Here is a 23,268-nt window from a genome sequence, read left to right on the forward strand (position 1 = left end):
AGACTTTCAAGACCTGCCTGCATGCAGTCCTGAGTAATGTGCTCTGGGCAATCCTGCTTTAGCAGGCGAGTTGGACTAGATGATCTCTAGAGGTCCCTTCAACTCCGACAATTCCGTGATTCCGTGTCCCTGCCCATGGCAGGGGGGGGTTGGAACTCCATGATCTTTAAGGTCCCCTCCAACCCAAACCATTCTATGATTCTCTAATAAGAGATGAGGCCCCTGTCTGTACCCTGAATAGCAGGGCATGGGCGCTGCTGCTGCCACTGGACCCAGGTCTGGCCTGGCCTGAGTGCTGAAGCCTCTCAGCCATGCTAGCTGGTCAGGGATGGACACAAAAGTTGGTCTGGAGTTCCTCTGTGGAAGCACTGGCACCTCACAGCCTCGCAGAGGGGATAAATAGGCTGCTGCATGTCACATGCTGTTGCTGATGGGGCCGCTCTTAACGATGTATGCAGAGCTTCACTCCTTGATTTAGCACCTCTGGGGTGGAACGTCTACCTCTGGGCCCAGGACCCCCCTGGGGTGCCTGGGGATCACTGTGCTAGTGGGGAGCTGAGCGCTATCAGAGTTTTATTAGACAGCATTTCTCTAAGCTAATATAAAATTATGTCAATTAGTAGTATTATTTAATTTGACCCCAAAATAAAAGTCTTATTATTGGCACCATTAATTTTTTTATCCTGTCTCCTAAAATTTGAGGAAGTAAATTAACAGAATTTGAAAAAAGACTTGAAGTTATTAGTTATATTCAGACAGCAAGATCAAGCATAGTTATGAAAACAGAAGGACTTGTACTCACCACACCATCACTGCTGTGTAGTTTGATATCCATTTGGGAAATAGCTTCAATATTCCCAGCTTGCGCTTTGATATTAATTCCTCGTGGTGCATCCATGCTCAAAGATCGAGTCGGTGATTCCAGCCTGAAAGCAGGAGCACAAAATCCGACAGTAGCACATTCTCGTATGTTCCTTTATTTTTGAAAAATACCTAAACTTTGAACATGCACTTGAAGGATCTCGCCTGAAGTCATATAAAAGATGCAGCTTCTTTTTTCTTCATGCAGACTTGAAAAAGGAGTTAGCTATTTAAAAACAATACAGTATCCCAAAGGAAAAATACAGATGAATTCATAATAGAAATGGAAAGTATCATTTCAGATATAACTTCAGATTATTTCAGTATAGCAGTAATCTATTCTTTAAAACTGAAACCTGTTTTTAGGTTGAATTTATTTTCATTTTTGCCATAAGAAGATATTGAAATTAATAGAATTAGTGATGTCTGGAAGTTTTTTAATCAACACAAATTTTGACACCGCTATTAATCAGATAAAGGCTTCACTCTGTGTATGTGTGTGTTGTTTAACTAGATGGCATCTGAAACTTAAAAACTAATAACTTTGTTTGAAATAAAAGTTATGCAATATAACAGAAAGCTGCAAACTCTACAGTGCCACAAGATGGCAGGAAGGTACTGTACTAGCTGAGTAATCACCTCATCATGTCAGCTGTGCAGGATTAATGATTTTTACTTTCCAAAGTGATAAGGCTTTGTTTCTTTGGAATTTTGGTATCATTTCCATGATAAGTAACAGGGATAGGAGCACTAATTAAAAATCACGAGAAGGAAAGAAAAAGCCCAAGCTTAGCAACAAGCTATTGATTATATTGCTTCTTTTGACCGTTACCTAGAGCTGCTTCATCTGGAGGCACTGGGCACACCACAGGATCAGAGCTGATACTTACTGGGTTTTGTTCCTCAACATTGGCTCACCCTTCCTGATGACACCAGCCTGAATTTTACACTATCAGCCAACATCAAACAGGTGAATATTAAGGCTAAAGAAAATGAATCAACTGGTGGTCCCAGTTTACTTTACATCCATGCTACCTCCTCTATTCTGTACATTCCCTGGACACATATAAAATAATGTGGGCTTAATCCAAAATGCAAAACTCAGACACTCATCCCTGTTCCCAGGCCTGCGTGTGCTCACCCACTGCATCTTCTGGAAATGTAGGGGGTTGTCTGTGTGTGTCTGCACACGCGTGTGCACGCACTCCCAGCAGATGCTGTGTTGCCTCCATGTGTCCTCAACAGCCGCCCATCTGGATGAGTGGAGGATTGTGCCCCAGGAGGACCCTTACTAGGTATGCCTCAGACAGTGAGTCTAGACGCTGACTGCCAATCATGCTAAAGGAATGAAATGACTTCACAGCCTTGATATAGCTGTCTGATGGATTTCATTTACTCAGATTGCTTCAGTTCTTCCTTTCTTTGCTATTACTTCATTAAAACCTTAATTTAAAAGAAGTCAGCTTGTGTTTGTGAGGAACTTCAGTTGTATCTTAGAGTTCTGAAGAAACTAAATCCAGCTGGTGTCTTAAAATTTAAATCCATGATACATGAGCATATTCAAGCACAGTCACTGAAACTTCATTTTTTATCCCCAAGTCTGAAAATAACTCAGGCAACATTGACTTCTCACTGCTGGCCAGAAGTAACAGGAGATTCTCTCTGCTTTGATCTTCAAAGGTCCCTTCCAACCAAAACCATTCTATGGCTTTATGTTTCTATGATCTGCTTCTCCTCAACATCTCCTGGGTCAGTCACCTTCAATTAGTTTAAACTCTAGATTGCTAATCTGAATTCCTAACAAAGGATAACTGCATCATGGTTCCATATTAGAACCATATCCATAAAAAAGTTTGATGCCTTATCCCGTGACTCTCTGAGATGGCACAAACTTCTGTCATGATCAAGCTGAGTACAAGGGCATGAATATGAGTCTGTTCTGCATCAGCCATCTAACATAGTATTAGTAAACTTTATTAAGCAGTTTGTGATTTAACAACTTTTCTATGACTTCTTAGTTTAGGTCCTTAGATTTAAACTTTTATGAAACTGGAAATCAGTTTTTCCCTGAGTGATTTACATGGGAGGTCTGCTTCATGGGACTATTTTCCATGGCATACTTGTATGCATTATATAATGAAAAATTAATCAAAGTTTGTATTTTTAATATTTAAAGTTTAATATATTTTCATAAGTTAGAATCAAGGTAGTTGAATACAGCTGTTGCCTTTTTTTAAACAAAATACTATAAACATTGAAATAGCTCATGTTTCTTTGTAAAGTATTTAATCTATGTAAGTAATCTATACACACGCATAAATTTTTTATTTTTAAGCTCTATTGAATATTACAAGAAGGCAGACTGAGACAGATTTTTGAAGAGCATATCAGACCTGGAGTCTGAGAAGCAATCAAACATGGAGAAATATTTCTTACTTTTAACCAAAATTAATGCTGTCAAGAAGCCTACAGACTTCAGAAGCATTTACAGATTTATGATATAACTTTTATATAATTTAAATTCACATGGCAGAATTACATTTGCTATATTAATCAAAATCCTAAATTTCTGCTGTTCTACAGGTCCTCTTTCTAGATAAACTACGAGTAGATTTACCAAACTAAGTCATTGGAGCTTCCTGGCAATGGAAACGACAGTGAAGCTTTAGCAATGATTTTAAAGCCTTCTGGAACTATTACGTGTGAGATTTCAGCAAAGGCAACATTCAGCAGCACTAATAATACATTTCTTCATTCAGCATTCAGAGATTCGGTGCCTCAAATCCCGATGTAATAAAAGGGAAACAGGCACCTGGCGTAGAAATGACATGATTAAGTTGAACCCTGACTTTAAATGTCCCTTCTTAGTCCCCACTTGGTCCTGAAGACATGTGACTTCCTCACCCCCTTAGACACTGACCTTAAAGTCACCTAAAATTCTTCTGTGGTCGTGACCCTGAGGCACATCCAGTTTGTCACTGGTCTGAACTTCCTCTGTATGCTTAAGGGCCTGGGGACCACAGAACTGCCCTAGCTGGAGAGCTGACTGATGGAGATACTTCCATGAACTCAGGGTGTCTCAGAAAGATATGAATAGAGCACTGCAATTCTTAACAGTGGTAGTGTTTTAAATTCATACTAATAAAGCAAAATGTAGTCTTTTTTTTTTGTGTGTGTGTGTGTGTGTATCAGTGAACAGATGACAGGAGTGAGTTCCTCTGCATTTTGAATTATTTGGTCAGTCATGAAGAAGATACACGACTGGGTGCAGATAATGGCTGATAAGAAATTTTCAAGATCTTTTCCCTAAGCAATAAAAGGGTGATGAGAGTAGGCTGGGCTGAGCAAAATGTTGATGTGCATCCCTCAAAAGTCCTGGAAAAACAAGAATTTGCTTGCAAATGCTGGAGGGTGCATGGACACTCCTATGACAGAAGTTGATTGTCTTAGAGCTTTTGGTCCTTTTTTCAGTTTGTTTGAATTTGGGCAGTAGAATGATGAGGGAATACATTGTTACCAGTCATTTTATCTTTTTCTTTAAATTACAGGCATATAAATTACATTTAACAGAATGGAGTGAGTATCTTTATCATCTAGAGGAATTAATCTATGTAATGTGCTGTCCTAAATGAGACATCTGTCACAGCCTGTATCTCATTTGGGAAGATGGATTCTGTACTTATGAATAGCTTCTAGGTACTGTGGTAGCTGCCAGGAGTCTATTAGCAAGTGATGAGGCGCAAGAGGAGCTGATGGGGACAGCACATTAATCTGACACCCCCATTATATGTGTTCAGAGGAGTACTCTGGACTAGATGCTGCCTGACCCCAAGGACCGGATGCACAGAAAGGTTGGAGCATGTTAGGCATTCTCCAGAAGAGCATAGCTTTTGCGTTAATTTAATCCAAATGCAATCCTGTTCATGTGCACCAAAGAATTCCACAATGAGAACAAACATTTGGGGAGCTCAGGCAGTTCAGAGATTTCCCTCAAAACCACATTCCTAATTTTAAATTAAAACACTCATGTAGACATATCCATGGAATGTGAAGCACTGGAAACCATACCTAGGCTAACTTGTAGAGTAGGCATTTGGCCTTGTTCTCCTTCACCCTGATCCCTGCAGTCATCTGGAGGCTTGTTGGCAAAGTGCAGGGAAACTCCTCTATCTCAGCTAATAAAGGGCAGGGAAGGGTGGGGAAGTGGTCCCTGCTAATATTTCATAGCTCTGTAATCTGCTGGATATTGGTCCTCCAGCAGTCCATTACGACTAAAGCAACCGATTACAAAGAAGATAATATTTTTATCGCCGTCTTCTTGTTGGTAAGATCCAGAAGTCAACTATACTCTCTTGGCTGGCTGCCAATGGAATTTGGTGCTGAGGTGTGCAGAATAATTTATAAAGGACTGTGTGAAAGTCTTCTGAGGGAATCTGGACAGCATCCAGGCTCTGGATCTGAAACTGCCCCAACAACCTACAGGCTTGGAGATTCCCACCATTTTCTACATGCATGTTGTTAACTCATGGAGATAGCAGATCACCTGAAATTGCTCAGTTGGCTGTGTTTAGGGAGAATGTGAGAGGAGTGACAACCTGCTCTGGCTGTGGTAAAGAAGCAGCTGAGTTGAACCCTGACTTTGAATGTCCCTTCTCAGCCTGTACATGCTGCAGGAATATTGATCTCGTCTTTCATCCTGTTCTGGCAGGAGATGGAAGGATATCTTGCTGACCTTACAAGTACCACAATGCATTAGAAAGATAGTTTTAGTCCTGCAAAAGAGTACCACAGTCTTCTGGAGCCCAAGTTTCCTACCACAACGTGGGAGAGCTTGACTCTTTGAGCAGGACAGAGGAACCAGATTGCTTTTGTGAATTTGAGGAGAAGTTTATTCCTTCCCTTTGGTCAGTTCTTGTCCTTTCCATCTTATGAGTCAGCATCTCTCCTGTATTCACTGGGGAGAGAATTCCTGGGTACAACTTTTATGTAAAGTTCTCCAAATGCATGCATTCGTCCCACCACCTACCTGAGGAAGAGTGGGGTTACTGTACATAGACTGGGCAGATGGACACTGCCTCTGAAATTGTGGCACACCCAACAATGGTCTGCCCCCACATACATACAGCTAAGTCCTTTTTTTTCCCTCTTCTACCATAAAAAGGAGATTTTATGAAATGTAAACCTAAAGTGTTAAAGGTATGATAAAGAATTTTGCAGTGTATAGCGTATTAAGTATTTGAGTTAAATGTCTTCTTATATCAGTAAAAGAGAAACACCTAGGGCTCTTGTACACAGGAGAAAATAAGATGTCAAATGTATGAGATTTATTTTACTTTATATCATATTACTTCACAGTAGTACGTTTGTTTAGATCATTAATAAGACATTGGTCTGGTGTTCACCTATATGGTGGTCTTTTTTGTGCAAAGCCTTTTTAAACAATGAAAGAACATGAGGTGGGTCCAGGCAGAACCTAAATCCTGGCTAGTTCATAATGCCTTTTCATTAAAAGTTTTTCACAAAGCTTGCTGGTATTGATTTTTATGAGAGTCATAAAATATACTAATCCATCACTTTCACTTCTCAGTCTTCCTCCCATAGTGCTTTAGTATAATTAAATAAAAGGATCCATGCACAAGGGCCAAATAAACATCTATATTAAGGTTTTACTTAAGAACAAAGTCATACAAAGGGGAAAAAGACAACGCTTCACACTTGTTCCTAAGCACTGATATGGGAGCATGCATGGGAAATACACTATTAGAGAAAAGACTGTGAAGAATATGAAGAAAAAAGAGATTTAGAAAATGTAATTCAGAAGAGCTGGCATAATGGTACATGCTCCACTGGTGTGTATCTAAATATTGTTCTTGTTTTCCTTGAACTTCCATGAAGATGCTAAAATGAAACCTGATGACAGACAGAATTACAGAATGACAGAATGATATGAGGTTGGAAGGGACCTCTGGAGATCATCTAGTCCAACCCCCCTGCAAAAGCAGGTCCACCTAGAGCAGGTTGCACAGGAACGTGTCCAGGTGGGTTTTGAATGTTTCCAGAGACAGAGACTCCACCACCTCTCTGGGCAACCTGTTCCAGTGCTCTGCCACCCCCAAAGTGAAGAAGTTCCTCCTTGATGGAATTTCTTATGTTCAAGTTTGTGCCCATTTCCTCTGTCCTGTCACTGGGCACCACTGAAAAAAGACTGGCCCCTTCCTTCTGACATCCTCCCTTTAAGTATTTGTAGGCGTTGATCAGATGCCCCCTCAATCTTCTCCAGACTAAAAAGACCCAAGTCCCTCAGCCTTTCCTCATAAGAGAGATGTTCTAGTCCCCTAATAATCTCTGTAGCCCTCTGCTGCACCCTTTCCAGCAGTTCCCTGTTCTTGAACTGGGGGGCCCAGAACTGGACACAGTACTCCAGATGGGGCCTCACCAGGGCAGAGTACAGGGCGGGGATAACTTGTCTTGACCTGCTGGCCACACTCATAATCATCTTTATGATGACCTCATAAGATATCTCCCCCTCTTCTTTATTGAGTACATGGCTGTTTGATCCACCTCTCACTGAAAAATCTTCATGACTTCTCAGAGATAGAAAACATTTTAAAAAAAAAGAAGTGCTTTGACTAAACTGTTCCAGGGCCAATAAAGCCATTACAGTGAGTTCCATAAGGTTGACTGTTACAGCACTGAGCATCTGATCCTGCAAGCCTGCATTCCTGTGAAAGTAAGCACTGTGTAACTGTCCGTGCATGTGTACTTCCAGGACTAGGCTCACCTTTTTTTCTGAGATTATGAATATATGTAACTTTTCTGCCCTACTTTATTTCCTTGAGACAATCAGGAAGAGTTAGGAGAGCAATGGCAACGAGTCTTAATACAGTCTATAAAGACGCAGAATTACTGAGGCTGCATAGGGGACACGCTGTAAAATGGAGCATAGAACATCAGAAGCTGTTGGCACATAACCAAACCAGCTTTTTCACATTGTAAAGTAAGGAAGAAACCCTCAAATGCTTTTGGCATGCAGAAAAGAGCCTGGCCATAGATGCCTGCCCTTGAGTTCAAGTCTGACTTGAAAGGTGAAAGGGGAACAGAAATGAAATTAGGCAGTGATTGGAGGTCATGGAGCAGAGGAAGAACAGAAAAGGTAAGAGATGAAGGGAAAAAAACCATAAGGAAAAAATGTGGAAAAGGAGAATCTTTTAATTTGTCAAGAAACTAATGTCTTGAAAGTCAAAAAGCAACTTAGAGGATTCTGTGGGCTTAATTGGCCTTGGTTCTCTATAGGTGTCTGCTTTCAGCTCTGCTCTTTGGATGCATGTTAACCTTTAAAAGGCAATAGGAGTATATTGGCTTTTTGATTAGTCTGAAAGCAGCCTAATTCACTGGCAATGCAGCTAGACCTTGTAAAAGAGTAAACCACAGCCAGAGCATCCACTAGTTACACAGGGAAAAGGGACTGTCAGCATTTATTTATGGTCTAATATATGGAATTTCAAACCATATTTTCTCTTTATGAGGAAGCTGGATTCATTTTGACATGAGCTGAGCAAAAGTTAACTGGAGCTGCAGAGGTGGGCAGCAAGCAGCAGGCACACATTAATGCTGGCGGCCAGTTCCCACCCATACTCACTTATCTCCCAGCAGGCAAGTGGGGAGGGTGAATCAGGATGTAGGAAGAGCAATATGATTACCCAAAGCTATGGATCTTGGTGTTCTGCCCTGTGGCTTTTGGTGGTTTGCCAGCAGGTCCAAAGGCAAAGAAGGACAAACCACCAGGACTGAGATCTCGGTCTCAGTATATGCCTCATTTCTGGTTTGTTTTGTAAAATTATTCTCTTTGGAATGGCTCCTAAAAGTACACCTTTTTGCAAACAGGAAAGATAAGTTTCACAGTATGGTCCAACAACTGAGTATATCTTAAGGACATGGAAGTATTAGTATGCAACAGTAAAGTCTGATAGCTCTTATTGAATGTCAAAAACCACGAAATACTAATGAGTCATTAAATCTTCCTCCCTGATCAGTTTCTGCACAGTAATGGAAACAGAGCAGTTACTTAGTTAAACCTTGGTGCAAAATTCTGATTTGACATAACTACTCTGAATCTTTCAAATGCTGACTGATTTTTCTTTCTAAAATGGACGATATTGAATGTCTTCATTTAATCGTGGAGTAATTGCTTCCTACCTGGATGATGCTGTCTTCCATATTTCTTCCTTTCACTTTGATACTCTAAGTCTGAGCTTCACGGAATTAAACTAAATGAACTATAATGAAAAAAATTTGACTGAAAACCAGCATTCATTTTCCCCTGTCAAGTCCATTAGTTTGTCAATGGTTATATTACATCATCCCTATTTTTCATACAGGCTGGCCAATGAGTGGATTTTTAGCAGCCCTGATGAGAAGGACACGGGGGTACTCGCGGATGAAAAACTGAATATGACCCAGCAATGGGCGCTGGCAGCCCACAGAGCCAACTGCATCCTGCTCTGCATCAAAAGAACCGTGGCCAGCAGGCTGCGGGAGGTGATTCTCCCCCTCTACTCTGCTCTTGTGAAAACCCACCTGGAATACTGTGTCCAGGTCTCGGGCCCCCAACATAAGAAGGACATGGACTTGTTTGAGTGGGTCCAGAGGAGGGCCATGAAGGTGATCAGAGGGCTCCCTCCCCTATGAAGAGGCACATCCCCCTCTCTATGGCTCATCTCCCCGTGAAGACAGGCTGAGGGAGTTGTGGCTGTTCAGCCTGGAAAAGAGAAGGCTCTGGGGAGACCTTATTGTGTCTTCCCTGACCTAAAGGAGGCCTAAAAGAAAAATGGGGAGGGACTCTTTATCAGGGAGTGTAGTGATAGCATGAGAGGTAAGGTGCTTTAAATCTGAAAGAGAGGAGATTTAGATTAGATGCTAGGAAGACGTTCTTTAGTGTGAGGGTGATGAGACACCAGAACAGGTTGCCCAGGGAGGTCGTGGATGCCCCATCCCTGGAGGTGTTCAAGGCCAGGCTGGATGGGGCTCTGAGCAACCTTGTCTACACAGGAAATTCCACTCAAATACAAGGAAAAACTTTACGGTGAGGGTGACAGCGCACTGGAACAGGCTACCCAGGGAGGTCGTGGAGTCCCCTTCTCTGGAGACTTTCAAGACCTGCCTGCATGCAGTCCTGAGTAATGTGCTCTGGGCAATCCTGCTTTAGCAGGCGAGTTGGACTAGATGATCTCTAGAGGTCCCTTCAACTCCGACAATTCCGTGATTCCGTGTCCCTGCCCATGGCAGGGGGGGGTTGGAACTCCATGATCTTTAAGGTCCCCTCCAACCCAAACCATTCTATGATTCTCTAATAAGAGATGAGGCCCCTGTCTGTACCCTGAATAGCAGGGCATGGGCGCTGCTGCTGCCACTGGACCCAGGTCTGGCCTGGCCTGAGTGCTGAAGCCTCTCAGCCATGCTAGCTGGTCAGGGATGGACACAAAAGTTGGTCTGGAGTTCCTCTGTGGAAGCACTGGCACCTCACAGCCTCGCAGAGGGGATAAATAGGCTGCTGCATGTCACATGCTGTTGCTGATGGGGCCGCTCTTAACGATGTATGCAGAGCTTCACTCCTTGATTTAGCACCTCTGGGGTGGAACGTCTACCTCTGGGCCCAGGACCCCCCTGGGGTGCCTGGGGATCACTGTGCTAGTGGGGAGCTGAGCGCTATCAGAGTTTTATTAGACAGCATTTCTCTAAGCTAATATAAAATTATGTCAATTAGTAGTATTATTTAATTTGACCCCAAAATAAAAGTCTTATTATTGGCACCATTAATTTTTTTATCCTGTCTCCTAAAATTTGAGGAAGTAAATTAACAGAATTTGAAAAAAGACTTGAAGTTATTAGTTATATTCAGACAGCAAGATCAAGCATAGTTATGAAAACAGAAGGACTTGTACTCACCACACCATCACTGCTGTGTAGTTTGATATCCATTTGGGAAATAGCTTCAATATTCCCAGCTTGCGCTTTGATATTAATTCCTCGTGGTGCATCCATGCTCAAAGATCGAGTCGGTGATTCCAGCCTGAAAGCAGGAGCACAAAATCCGACAGTAGCACATTCTCGTATGTTCCTTTATTTTTGAAAAATACCTAAACTTTGAACATGCACTTGAAGGATCTCGCCTGAAGTCATATAAAAGATGCAGCTTCTTTTTTCTTCATGCAGACTTGAAAAAGGAGTTAGCTATTTAAAAACAATACAGTATCCCAAAGGAAAAATACAGATGAATTCATAATAGAAATGGAAAGTATCATTTCAGATATAACTTCAGATTATTTCAGTATAGCAGTAATCTATTCTTTAAAACTGAAACCTGTTTTTAGGTTGAATTTATTTTCATTTTTGCCATAAGAAGATATTGAAATTAATAGAATTAGTGATGTCTGGAAGTTTTTTAATCAACACAAATTTTGACACCGCTATTAATCAGATAAAGGCTTCACTCTGTGTATGTGTGTGTTGTTTAACTAGATGGCATCTGAAACTTAAAAACTAATAACTTTGTTTGAAATAAAAGTTATGCAATATAACAGAAAGCTGCAAACTCTACAGTGCCACAAGATGGCAGGAAGGTACTGTACTAGCTGAGTAATCACCTCATCATGTCAGCTGTGCAGGATTAATGATTTTTACTTTCCAAAGTGATAAGGCTTTGTTTCTTTGGAATTTTGGTATCATTTCCATGATAAGTAACAGGGATAGGAGCACTAATTAAAAATCACGAGAAGGAAAGAAAAAGCCCAAGCTTAGCAACAAGCTATTGATTATATTGCTTCTTTTGACCGTTACCTAGAGCTGCTTCATCTGGAGGCACTGGGCACACCACAGGATCAGAGCTGATACTTACTGGGTTTTGTTCCTCAACATTGGCTCACCCTTCCTGATGACACCAGCCTGAATTTTACACTATCAGCCAACATCAAACAGGTGAATATTAAGGCTAAAGAAAATGAATCAACTGGTGGTCCCAGTTTACTTTACATCCATGCTACCTCCTCTATTCTGTACATTCCCTGGACACATATAAAATAATGTGGGCTTAATCCAAAATGCAAAACTCAGACACTCATCCCTGTTCCCAGGCCTGCGTGTGCTCACCCACTGCATCTTCTGGAAATGTAGGGGGTTGTCTGTGTGTGTCTGCACACGCGTGTGCACGCACTCCCAGCAGATGCTGTGTTGCCTCCATGTGTCCTCAACAGCCGCCCATCTGGATGAGTGGAGGATTGTGCCCCAGGAGGACCCTTACTAGGTATGCCTCAGACAGTGAGTCTAGACGCTGACTGCCAATCATGCTAAAGGAATGAAATGACTTCACAGCCTTGATATAGCTGTCTGATGGATTTCATTTACTCAGATTGCTTCAGTTCTTCCTTTCTTTGCTATTACTTCATTAAAACCTTAATTTAAAAGAAGTCAGCTTGTGTTTGTGAGGAACTTCAGTTGTATCTTAGAGTTCTGAAGAAACTAAATCCAGCTGGTGTCTTAAAATTTAAATCCATGATACATGAGCATATTCAAGCACAGTCACTGAAACTTCATTTTTTATCCCCAAGTCTGAAAATAACTCAGGCAACATTGACTTCTCACTGCTGGCCAGAAGTAACAGGAGATTCTCTCTGCTTTGATCTTCAAAGGTCCCTTCCAACCAAAACCATTCTATGGCTTTATGTTTCTATGATCTGCTTCTCCTCAACATCTCCTGGGTCAGTCACCTTCAATTAGTTTAAACTCTAGATTGCTAATCTGAATTCCTAACAAAGGATAACTGCATCATGGTTCCATATTAGAACCATATCCATAAAAAAGTTTGATGCCTTATCCCGTGACTCTCTGAGATGGCACAAACTTCTGTCATGATCAAGCTGAGTACAAGGGCATGAATATGAGTCTGTTCTGCATCAGCCATCTAACATAGTATTAGTAAACTTTATTAAGCAGTTTGTGATTTAACAACTTTTCTATGACTTCTTAGTTTAGGTCCTTAGATTTAAACTTTTATGAAACTGGAAATCAGTTTTTCCCTGAGTGATTTACATGGGAGGTCTGCTTCATGGGACTATTTTCCATGGCATACTTGTATGCATTATATAATGAAAAATTAATCAAAGTTTGTATTTTTAATATTTAAAGTTTAATATATTTTCATAAGTTAGAATCAAGGTAGTTGAATACAGCTGTTGCCTTTTTTTAAACAAAATACTATAAACATTGAAATAGCTCATGTTTCTTTGTAAAGTATTTAATCTATGTAAGTAATCTATACACACGCATAAATTTTTTATTTTTAAGCTCTATTGAATATTACAAGAAGGCAGACTGAGACAGATTTTTGAAGAGCATATCAGACCTGGAGTCTGAGAAGCAATCAAACATGGAGAAATATTTCTTACTTTTAACCAAAATTAATGCTGTCAAGAAGCCTACAGACTTCAGAAGCATTTACAGATTTATGATATAACTTTTATATAATTTAAATTCACATGGCAGAATTACATTTGCTATATTAATCAAAATCCTAAATTTCTGCTGTTCTACAGGTCCTCTTTCTAGATAAACTACGAGTAGATTTACCAAACTAAGTCATTGGAGCTTCCTGGCAATGGAAACGACAGTGAAGCTTAAGCAATGATTTTAAAGCCTTCTGGAACTATTACGTGTGAGATTTCAGCAAAGGCAACATTCAGCAGCACTAATAATACATTTCTTCATTCAGCATTCAGAGATTTGGTGCCTCAAATCCCGATGTAATAAAAGGGAAACAGGCACCTGGCGTAGAAATGACATGATTAAGTTGAACCCTGACTTTAAATGTCCCTTCTTAGTCCCCACTTGGTCCTGAAGACATGTGACTTCCTCACCCCCTTAGACACTGACCTTAAAGTCACCTAAAATTCTTCTGTGGTCGTGACCCTGAGGCACATCCAGTTTGTCACTGGTCTGAACTTCCTCTGTATGCTTAAGGGCCTGGGGACCACAGAACTGCCCTAGCTGGAGAGCTGACTGATGGAGATACTTCCATGAACTCAGGGTGTCTCAGAAAGATATGAATAGAGCACTGCAATTCTTAACAGTGGTAGTGTTTTAAATTCATACTAATAAAGCAAAATGTAGTCTTTTTTTTTTGTGTGTGTGTGTGTGTGTATCAGTGAACAGATGACAGGAGTGAGTTCCTCTGCATTTTGAATTATTTGGTCAGTCATGAAGAAGATACACGACTGGGTGCAGATAATGGCTGATAAGAAATTTTCAAGATCTTTTCCCTAAGCAATAAAAGGGTGATGAGAGTAGGCTGGGCTGAGCAAAATGTTGATGTGCATCCCTCAAAAGTCCTGGAAAAACAAGAATTTGCTTGCAAATGCTGGAGGGTGCATGGACACTCCTATGACAGAAGTTGATTGTCTTAGAGCTTTTGGTCCTTTTTTCAGTTTGTTTGAATTTGGGCAGTAGAATGATGAGGGAATACATTGTTACCAGTCATTTTATCTTTTTCTTTAAATTACAGGCATATAAATTACATTTAACAGAATGGAGTGAGTATCTTTATCATCTAGAGGAATTAATCTATGTAATGTGCTGTCCTAAATGAGACATCTGTCACAGCCTGTATCTCATTTGGGAAGATGGATTCTGTACTTATGAGTAGCTTCTAGGTACTGTGGTAGCTGCCAGGAGTCTATTAGCAAGTGATGAGGCGCAAGAGGAGCTGATGGGGACAGCACATTAATCTGACACCCCCATTATATGTGTTCAGAGGAGTACTCTGGACTAGATGCTGCCTGACCCCAAGGACCGGATGCACAGAAAGGTTGGAGCATGTTAGGCATTCTCCAGAAGAGCATAGCTTTTGCGTTAATTTAATCCAAATGCAATCCTGTTCATGTGCACCAAAGAATTCCACAATGAGAACAAACATTTGGGGAGCTCAGGCAGTTCAGAGATTTCCCTCAAAACCACATTCCTAATTTTAAATTAAAACACTCATGTAGACATATCCATGGAATGTGAAGCACTGGAAACCATACCTAGGCTAACTTGTAGAGTAGGCATTTGGCCTTGTTCTCCTTCACCCTGATCCCTGCAGTCATCTGGAGGCTTGTTGGCAAAGTGCAGGGAAACTCCTCTATCTCAGCTAATAAAGGGCAGGGAAGGGTGGGGAAGTGGTCCCTGCTAATATTTCATAGCTCTGTAATCTGCTGGATATTGGTCCTCCAGCAGTCCATTACGACTAAAGCAACCGATTACAAAGAAGATAATATTTTTATCGCCGTCTTCTTGTTGGTAAGATCCAGAAGTCAACTATACTCTCTTGGCTGGCTGCCAATGGAATTTGGTGCTGAGGTGTGCAGAATAATTTATAAAGGACTGTGTGAAAGTCTTCTGAGGGAATCTGGACAGCATCCAGGCTCTGGATCTGAAACTGCCCCAACAACCTACAGGCTTGGAGATTCCCACCATTTTCTACATGCATGTTGTTAACTCATGGAGATAGCAGATCACCTGAAATTGCTCAGTTGGCTGTGTTTAGGGAGAATGTGAGAGGAGTGACAACCTGCTCTGGCTGTGGTAAAGAAGCAGCTGAGTTGAACCCTGACTTTGAATGTCCCTTCTCAGCCTGTACATGCTGCAGGAATATTGATCTCGTCTTTCATCCTGTTCTGGCAGGAGATGGAAGGATATCTTGCTGACCTTACAAGTACCACAATGCATTAGAAAGATAGTTTTAGTCCTGCAAAAGAGTACCACAGTCTTCTGGAGCCCAAGTTTCCTACCACAACGTGGGAGAGCTTGACTCTTTGAGCAGGACAGAGGAACCAGATTGCTTTTGTGAATTTGAGGAGAAGTTTATTCCTTCCCTTTGGTCAGTTCTTGTCCTTTCCATCTTATGAGTCAGCATCTCTCCTGTATTCACTGGGGAGAGAATTCCTGGGTACAACTTTTATGTAAAGTTCTCCAAATGCATGCATTCGTCCCACCACCTACCTGAGGAAGAGTGGGGTTACTGTACATAGACTGGGCAGATGGACACTGCCTCTGAAATTGTGGCACACCCAACAATGGTCTGCCCCCACATACATACAGCTAAGTCCTTTTTTTTCCCTCTTCTACCATAAAAAGGAGATTTTATGAAATGTAAACCTAAAGTGTTAAAGGTATGATAAAGAATTTTGCAGTGTATAGCGTATTAAGTATTTGAGTTAAATGTCTTCTTATATCAGTAAAAGAGAAACACCTAGGGCTCTTGTACACAGGAGAAAATAAGATGTCAAATGTATGAGATTTATTTTACTTTATATCATATTACTTCACAGTAGTACGTTTGTTTAGATCATTAATAAGACATTGGTCTGGTGTTCACCTATATGGTGGTCTTTTTTGTGCAAAGCCTTTTTAAACAATGAAAGAACATGAGGTGGGTCCAGGCAGAACCTAAATCCTGGCTAGTTCATAATGCCTTTTCATTAAAAGTTTTTCACAAAGCTTGCTGGTATTGATTTTTATGAGAGTCATAAAATATACTAATCCATCACTTTCACTTCTCTAATATGCTCAGTCTTCCTCCCATAGTGCTTTAGTATAATTAAATAAAAGGATCCATGCACAAGGGCCAAATAAACATCTATATTAAGGTTTTACTTAAGAACAAAGTCATACAAAGGGGAAAAAGACAACGCTTCACACTTGTTCCTAAGCACTGATATGGGAGCATGCATGGGAAATACACTATTAGAGAAAAGACTGTGAAGAATATGAAGAAAAAAGAGATTTAGAAAATGTAATTCAGAAGAGCTGGCATAATGGTACATGCTCCACTGGTGTGTATCTAAATATTGTTCTTGTTTTCCTTGAACTTCCATGAAGATGCTAAAATGAAACCTGATGACAGACAGAATTACAGAATGACAGAATGATATGAGGTTGGAAGGGACCTCTGGAGATCATCTAGTCCAACCCCCCTGCAAAAGCAGGTCCACCTAGAGCAGGTTGCACAGGAACGTGTCCAGGTGGGTTTTGAATGTTTCCAGAGACAGAGACTCCACCACCTCTCTGGGCAACCTGTTCCAGTGCTCTGCCACCGCCAAAGTGAAGAAGTTCCTCCTTGATGGAATTTCTTATGTTCAAGTTTGTGCCCATTTCCTCTGTCCTGTCACTGGGCACCACTGAAAAAAGACTGGCCCCTTCCTTCTGACATCCTCCCTTTAAGTATTTGTAGGCGTTGATCAGATGCCCCCTCAATCTTCTCCAGACTAAAAAGACCCAAGTCCCTCAGCCTTTCCTCATAAGAGAGATGTTCTAGTCCCCTAATAATCTCTGTAGCCCTCTGCTGCACCCTTTCCAGCAGTTCCCTGTTCTTGAACTGGGGGGCCCAGAACTGGACACAGTACTCCAGATGGGGCCTCACCAGGGCAGAGTACAGGGCGGGGATAACTTGTCTTGACCTGCTGGCCACACTCATAATCATCTTTATGATGACCTCATAAGATATCTCCCCCTCTTCTTTATTGAGTACATGGCTGTTTGATCCACCTCTCACTGAAAAATCTTCATGACTTCTCAGAGATAGAAAACATTTTAAAAAAAAAGAAGTGCTTTGACTAAACTGTTCCGGGGCCAATAAAGCCATTACAGTGAGTTCCATAAGGTTGACTGTTACAGCACTGAGCATCTGATCCTGCAAGCCTGCATTCCTGTGAAAGTAAGCACTGTGTAACTGTCCGTGCATGTGTACTTCCAGGACTAGGCTCACCTTTTTTTCTGAGATTATGAATATATGTAACTTTTCTGCCCTACTTTATTTCCTTGAGACAATCAGGAAGAGTTAGGAGAGCAATGGCAACGAGTCTTAATACAGTCTATAAAGACGCAGAATTACTGAGGCTGCATAGGGGACACGCTGTAAAATGGAGCATAGAACATCAGAAGCTGTTGGCACATAACCAAACCAGCTTTTTCACATTGTAAAGTAAGGAAGAAACCCTCAAATGCTTTTGGCATGCAGAAAAGAGCCTGGCCATAGATGCCTGCCCTTGAGTTCAAGTCTGACTTGAAAGGTGAAAGGGGAACAGAAATGAAATTAGGCAGTGATTGGAGGTCATGGAGCAGAGGAAGAACAGAAAAGGTAAGAGATGAAGGGAAAAAAACCATAAGGAAAAAATGTGGAAAAGGAGAATCTTTTAATTTGTCAAGAAACTAATGTCTTGAAAGTCAAAAAGCAACTTAGAGGATTCTGTGGGCTTAATTGGCCTTGGTTCTCTATAGGTGTCTGCTTTCAGCTCTGCTCTTTGGATGCATGTTAACCTTTAAAAGGCAATAGGAGTATATTGGCTTTTTGATTAGTCTGAAAGCAGCCTAATTCACTGGCAATGCAGCTAGACCTTGTAAAAGAGTAAACCACAGCCAGAGCATCCACTAGTTACACAGGGAAAAGGGACTGTCAGCATTTATTTATGGTCTAATATATGGAATTTCAAACCATATTTTCTCTTTATGAGGAAGCTGGATTCATTTTGACATGAGCTGAGCAAAAGTTAACTGGAGCTGCAGAGGTGGGCAGCAAGCAGCAGGCACACATTAATGCTGGCGGCCAGTTCCCACCCATACTCACTTATCTCCCAGCAGGCAAGTGGGGAGGGTGAATCAGGATGTAGGAAGAGCAATATGATTACCCAAAGCTATGGATCTTGGTGTTCTGCCCTGTGGCTTTTGGTGGTTTGCCAGCAGGTCCAAAGGCAAAGAAGGACAAACCACCAGGACTGAGATCTCGGTCTCAGTATATGCCTCATTTCTGGTTTGTTTTGTAAAATTATTCTCTTTGGAATGGCTCCTAAAAGTACACCTTTTTGCAAACAGGAAAGATAAGTTTCACAGTATGGTCCAACAACTGAGTATATCTTAAGGACATGGAAGTATTAGTATGCAACAGTAAAGTCTGATAGCTCTTATTGAATGTCAAAAACCACGAAATACTAATGAGTCATTAAATCTTCCTCCCTGATCAGTTTCTGCACAGTAATGGAAACAGAGCAGTTACTTAGTTAAACCTTGGTGCAAAATTCTGATTTGACATAACTACTCTGAATCTTTCAAATGCTGACTGATTTTTCTTTCTAAAATGGACGATATTGAATGTCTTCATTTAATCGTGGAGTAATTGCTTCCTACCTGGATGATGCTGTCTTCCATATTTCTTCCTTTCACTTTGATACTCTAAGTCTGAGCTTCACGGAATTAAACTAAATGAACTATAATGAAAAAAATTTGACTGAAAACCAGCATTCATTTTCCCCTGTCAAGTCCATTAGTTTGTCAATGGTTATATTACATCATCCCTATTTTTTGTAGCTTAGTTCAAGGAAGCCATTTTCCAAAGGTTAGTGCTCCTGGGGGTTGCCTGCATTAGGACACAGACTCTGTTTCAGTAAGACTAATGTCAATAACTATAGTTTCCTTACCCTGAATCCTAATTTAGTCTTATTTATGTCACAATAAAATGTAATATGGAGAACAGTATGTTTTTAAATAATCTAATTTGAATACCAATTATTTAAAACAAAAACTTTTTTGCAGTTTCTTCCAAGTGCAGCTATTTCATTGCAGACAAATTCACAGGAAAGCTTATAATAGCACAAAATGCAGCTGAATATTAGAAGTGTACCTTCAACTAAAGTATGCCAAGGCAAATACCTCTCCACAGTAAAGTTACTGTGCCAGTAATATAAAAGATCACCATCATCTTATGAAAATGTAAGAAAGTTGTCTGATAATATCAGAAGAAAAATGAATAAGATATAATTGAATTCAGAGAAACATACTATGAGGGTGTCTGTCTAGAGGCACGTGTACATACATAGGAACTGCATTAAAGAAACATTATTTGGCTGGAATGCCTGCACATAAAGCATCTCCTTTTTTCTACTAATTCTGAAGCTTTTAAAAAAAAATCTTCACTGGCACTGTTGCAATTTAGACACTATAAAATAATGGAGCAATTTGTTGTAATTTGATTTTAAAAGGAACTTTTTTTTTGACTCTCTTCTGCTTATTGCTTAAACACATTAACAAAAATGTCATTTTGGAAGGTCTATCATTTTGTCTTCAATCACTTGGGAAAGGCTCAAAAAGAGCTGGGCTTTGCTGGCAGTTTGTAAAATCTCTGACCCCTAAAAAATAGACAAATGCACATTATAATGCACATCCAGAATACTTCAGTAACAGTAGAGCTATTCTGAAATAATCACAAAAGGATGTAGCAGGCTCTGCTTTTTCTGGTAGCCTTCTTTCTTGGGACAACAACATTTTTAACATTTACATACGTGCCAATACTGACTAACGTGTGAAGTTGTTACAAGAGGGCTACTAATAGCAGTACAAGACTTATCTATGGTGTGTGTAATATTGCTGCAGGATTCTTTCTTTTAAAAAAATAATTCCTTTTGGAAAATAAAAATAAGATTAAGTTAATTATTTTTGTCTGATATGAAGTGTGTAAAGTGTTAATAGTGTATGGTTACTGAGCTCAAAGAATAAACTCTCAAATCTGTAATGGATTCTGTACGGTAAAGGAAAATAATCTCTTTTAGAAAGCTGCTGTTACCTTTATAGCTAGATTTTTCTGGAGGGCACAAAGTTTATTAGGTTCCCCTTCCAGATGTCTGTGTTGGTAAGGGCCAGGAGCACTTCACTACTGCACCACTTCAGGGTTGAGCTCTCAACTCTGGAGGGGAAAAAAAGATCATTGGACCACTTTCATATTCCCCCTTCTGGCAGCTCTCAGGAAGGAGCTGTCACCTCCATACATGATACAGCTCAGAGTACTGTCCTTGGATGCAATGAGGGGAGCCACAGTGAAATGACAAAATCCCATTGATAATGATGGAGTCAATATTTCACGAAAAGCTATGTGGTGGTGGAATGAAGAAACCAAGAAGTCAGATCACAAATAATCATTAGGCTCAACTAAGCATATCTCATTTATAGGGAATGTATTTTCTAAAGCTAAAACAATGTTATAATGACCTCTTCGAATCTTGAGACACTGCAGTAATGGATTCTTTGACTCTTAGTGTGTTTTACATTAGACAATCATTGGACAGAAATAATCATAATTAATCAGATTCTATGGATAAATTCATTTGTCCACAGATGAATTTATCCACTTATCCATGAATCCATATTTAAATGATTTTATCCATTGACTTATTATAATCTTGCAAGTCAAACAGCTTAGAGACCAGTCTATTACTTATTCTACTGCTGAATCAGGGTGCTTAAATTTTAAGTATTGCAGCGTTAGAGCTATATACCCTAGAAACCAAAATGAATTGTGTTCCTCTAATGACTTCTTTGTTAAGAACTCCATGACAGAAAAGTACAAACAATATAAGATTGCTTTATTCTCACTTGTGCTTCAGACAAGATTGTGGGCAATCTGATGATCCAAAATAATAAGAAAAGAGAGACTGTGCTGTTTTCCTGATACAAATTTACAGATTTGTAAGCTTTAAGAAAGAAGTAAATTGCAGGAAGACATTGGAGATGAGTGATGCAGAGCAGTACAGAAAATCAGAAAAACCCTCAGAACAAGAATTGCTGGAGTCAACAGAAGAATTGTAAAAGATAGTAAGTATTCATGTAAATACAAGCATGGGAGGCTGACACACAATTATTAAGATAATTATAAAAAACAAGTCTGAATTTGATGCAGAAGATATGCAGAAGGTTTTGAAGAAAGAAGACATTCAGGAAATGAAAACATTAAGAATGTACTTTGAAATTCTCAAAAGTCTTTAGTGAGTATAAGACAACAATGGATTTTTACTAACTTAGAAAGAGAAGATACTTTTTTTAGGAAAATATGATGGTGTCATGACTTTTCTGAAAAGATAAGGTTCTAGCAAGGCCAGGGCCTCCAAGCTAATTATTAGCTTGGAAGGACTCATTACCTCATGCCTGATATCAAACAAGAGCCAGTAATTGACAGCTTTTGCTAATCCTCGTTACAATGTTATATAAACTATGATTAACAATTTAGATGAATTTATGGAATACAGGGTTACAAGTGGAAAAGCTTTGCTCTGGGATTTGAACATTTCCCAGCACAGTGCGCGGCCTTGTTTCGTATGATGAATTTTCATTTCTTCAGAGCTTAACCAAACACGGCATAGTCGATAAGGGCGTGATTTCTCTGAAATATGCAGTTGCTCATAGTAAGAAGAATAGGTGATCCCCTGCGCACCCTTCAAATTGAAGAGAGAGAAATAGGCACTGCTAGGGCATAATTAATCTGATCTATTTTAGCTGTCTCTGTTAGGATAAAATGTAATATGCCCTAACAGTACCTGTTGCCTTCCACAAAGAGATGATGAGATCTGGTGTAGATAGAACTACACTCTAGATGTCTAAATGAGTTGAATCAATTCCACCTGAACTACCTGCCCAAGCAATTGTAAACCCTTAAGGCCATGCTCCAGGTATTTGAATGTCTCTGAAAATGCATCTGTGTGGGTTTGTGGGAGAACCCCTTCACTTCAGTGAATGAATGAATGAATGGTGATCAGTCTTTTTGCTTGAAGAGAGGTAATTCTAAATCTGGATGAGCATCTGAGATGCATCTGTTTATTCCAGGTGCACAGAGGTTTGGACTCTGTGGTATGAATGCACCCCAAATATGTAAGAGCTAAATGGTAACCAGAAGTGTGTGCTGAATTATCAGCTGAATTACGCAAGAACAATGAAGAAATCATTTTGGATCAACCAAACAGATACAGATAAGGGCTTTCTTTGTTGTTGCTGTTTTTGTTTTTTAACCCTACTCCATATATATACGAAGTGTGGTTGATTTTTAAATAAATAAGTATATTATGTTCTTTTTTTAAGCTTGTCTTACGCTAAAAATAATCAAGGATAAAGGGCAGATCCCTTTAAAGGGCAGACTCCATTCCTTCTGGGTGGCATTCTTAAATGTTGGGAGTATTTGCTGCTCTTGAAGATGTCAGCTGGTATGTCCTTCAGCATATTTTCCTTTCTGCTATTTTGAATTAAAAAATTCTCATCATAGTTTTATTTCTTGAAATAGTCTGTGTTCCAAATTTGTTCCGTATTTATGTTCTAAATCTGAAATGAGTGGCAACAGATGATTCCAGTACATCTCAGTTATGAGATTCTGGATTCAAGGGAATTGTTCAGCAGAAGCACAGCAGGCACTAACACTGCTTATGGCTTAGGGGTGATGTCTGTGCACAGCACAATTACAAAGCCAGATTTGAATAACAGATGTTTCCAGTTCCCAAGGTTTTGGTTAACAGAGCTTATTCTATGTAAGCAATACAAAAGAAACGTTCAAAGTTCTAGTACAAATGC

The 23,268-nt window shown here is 40.1% G+C and overlaps 1 protein-coding gene across 1 annotated transcript in view; it reads right to left on the reverse strand.

Annotated features, from left to right (window-relative positions):
* The window catches only part of SGCG (sarcoglycan gamma), a 149,661-nt gene that overhangs the window by 4,745 nt on the left and 121,648 nt on the right, over positions 1 to 23,268 (reverse strand). The window contains exon 8 of the mRNA XM_014965843.1: positions 10,807 to 10,930. Coding sequence (XP_014821329.1) covers positions 10,807 to 10,930 — 124 coding nt within the window. The remainder of the gene's footprint in view (positions 1 to 10,806; positions 10,931 to 23,268) is intronic.

The sequence above is a fragment of the Calidris pugnax genome, unplaced genomic scaffold (genome assembly GCF_001431845.1).
Source record: "Calidris pugnax isolate Ruff unplaced genomic scaffold, ASM143184v1 scaffold20, whole genome shotgun sequence".
In the NCBI taxonomy this organism is placed as follows: Eukaryota; Metazoa; Chordata; class Aves; order Charadriiformes; family Scolopacidae; genus Calidris; species Calidris pugnax.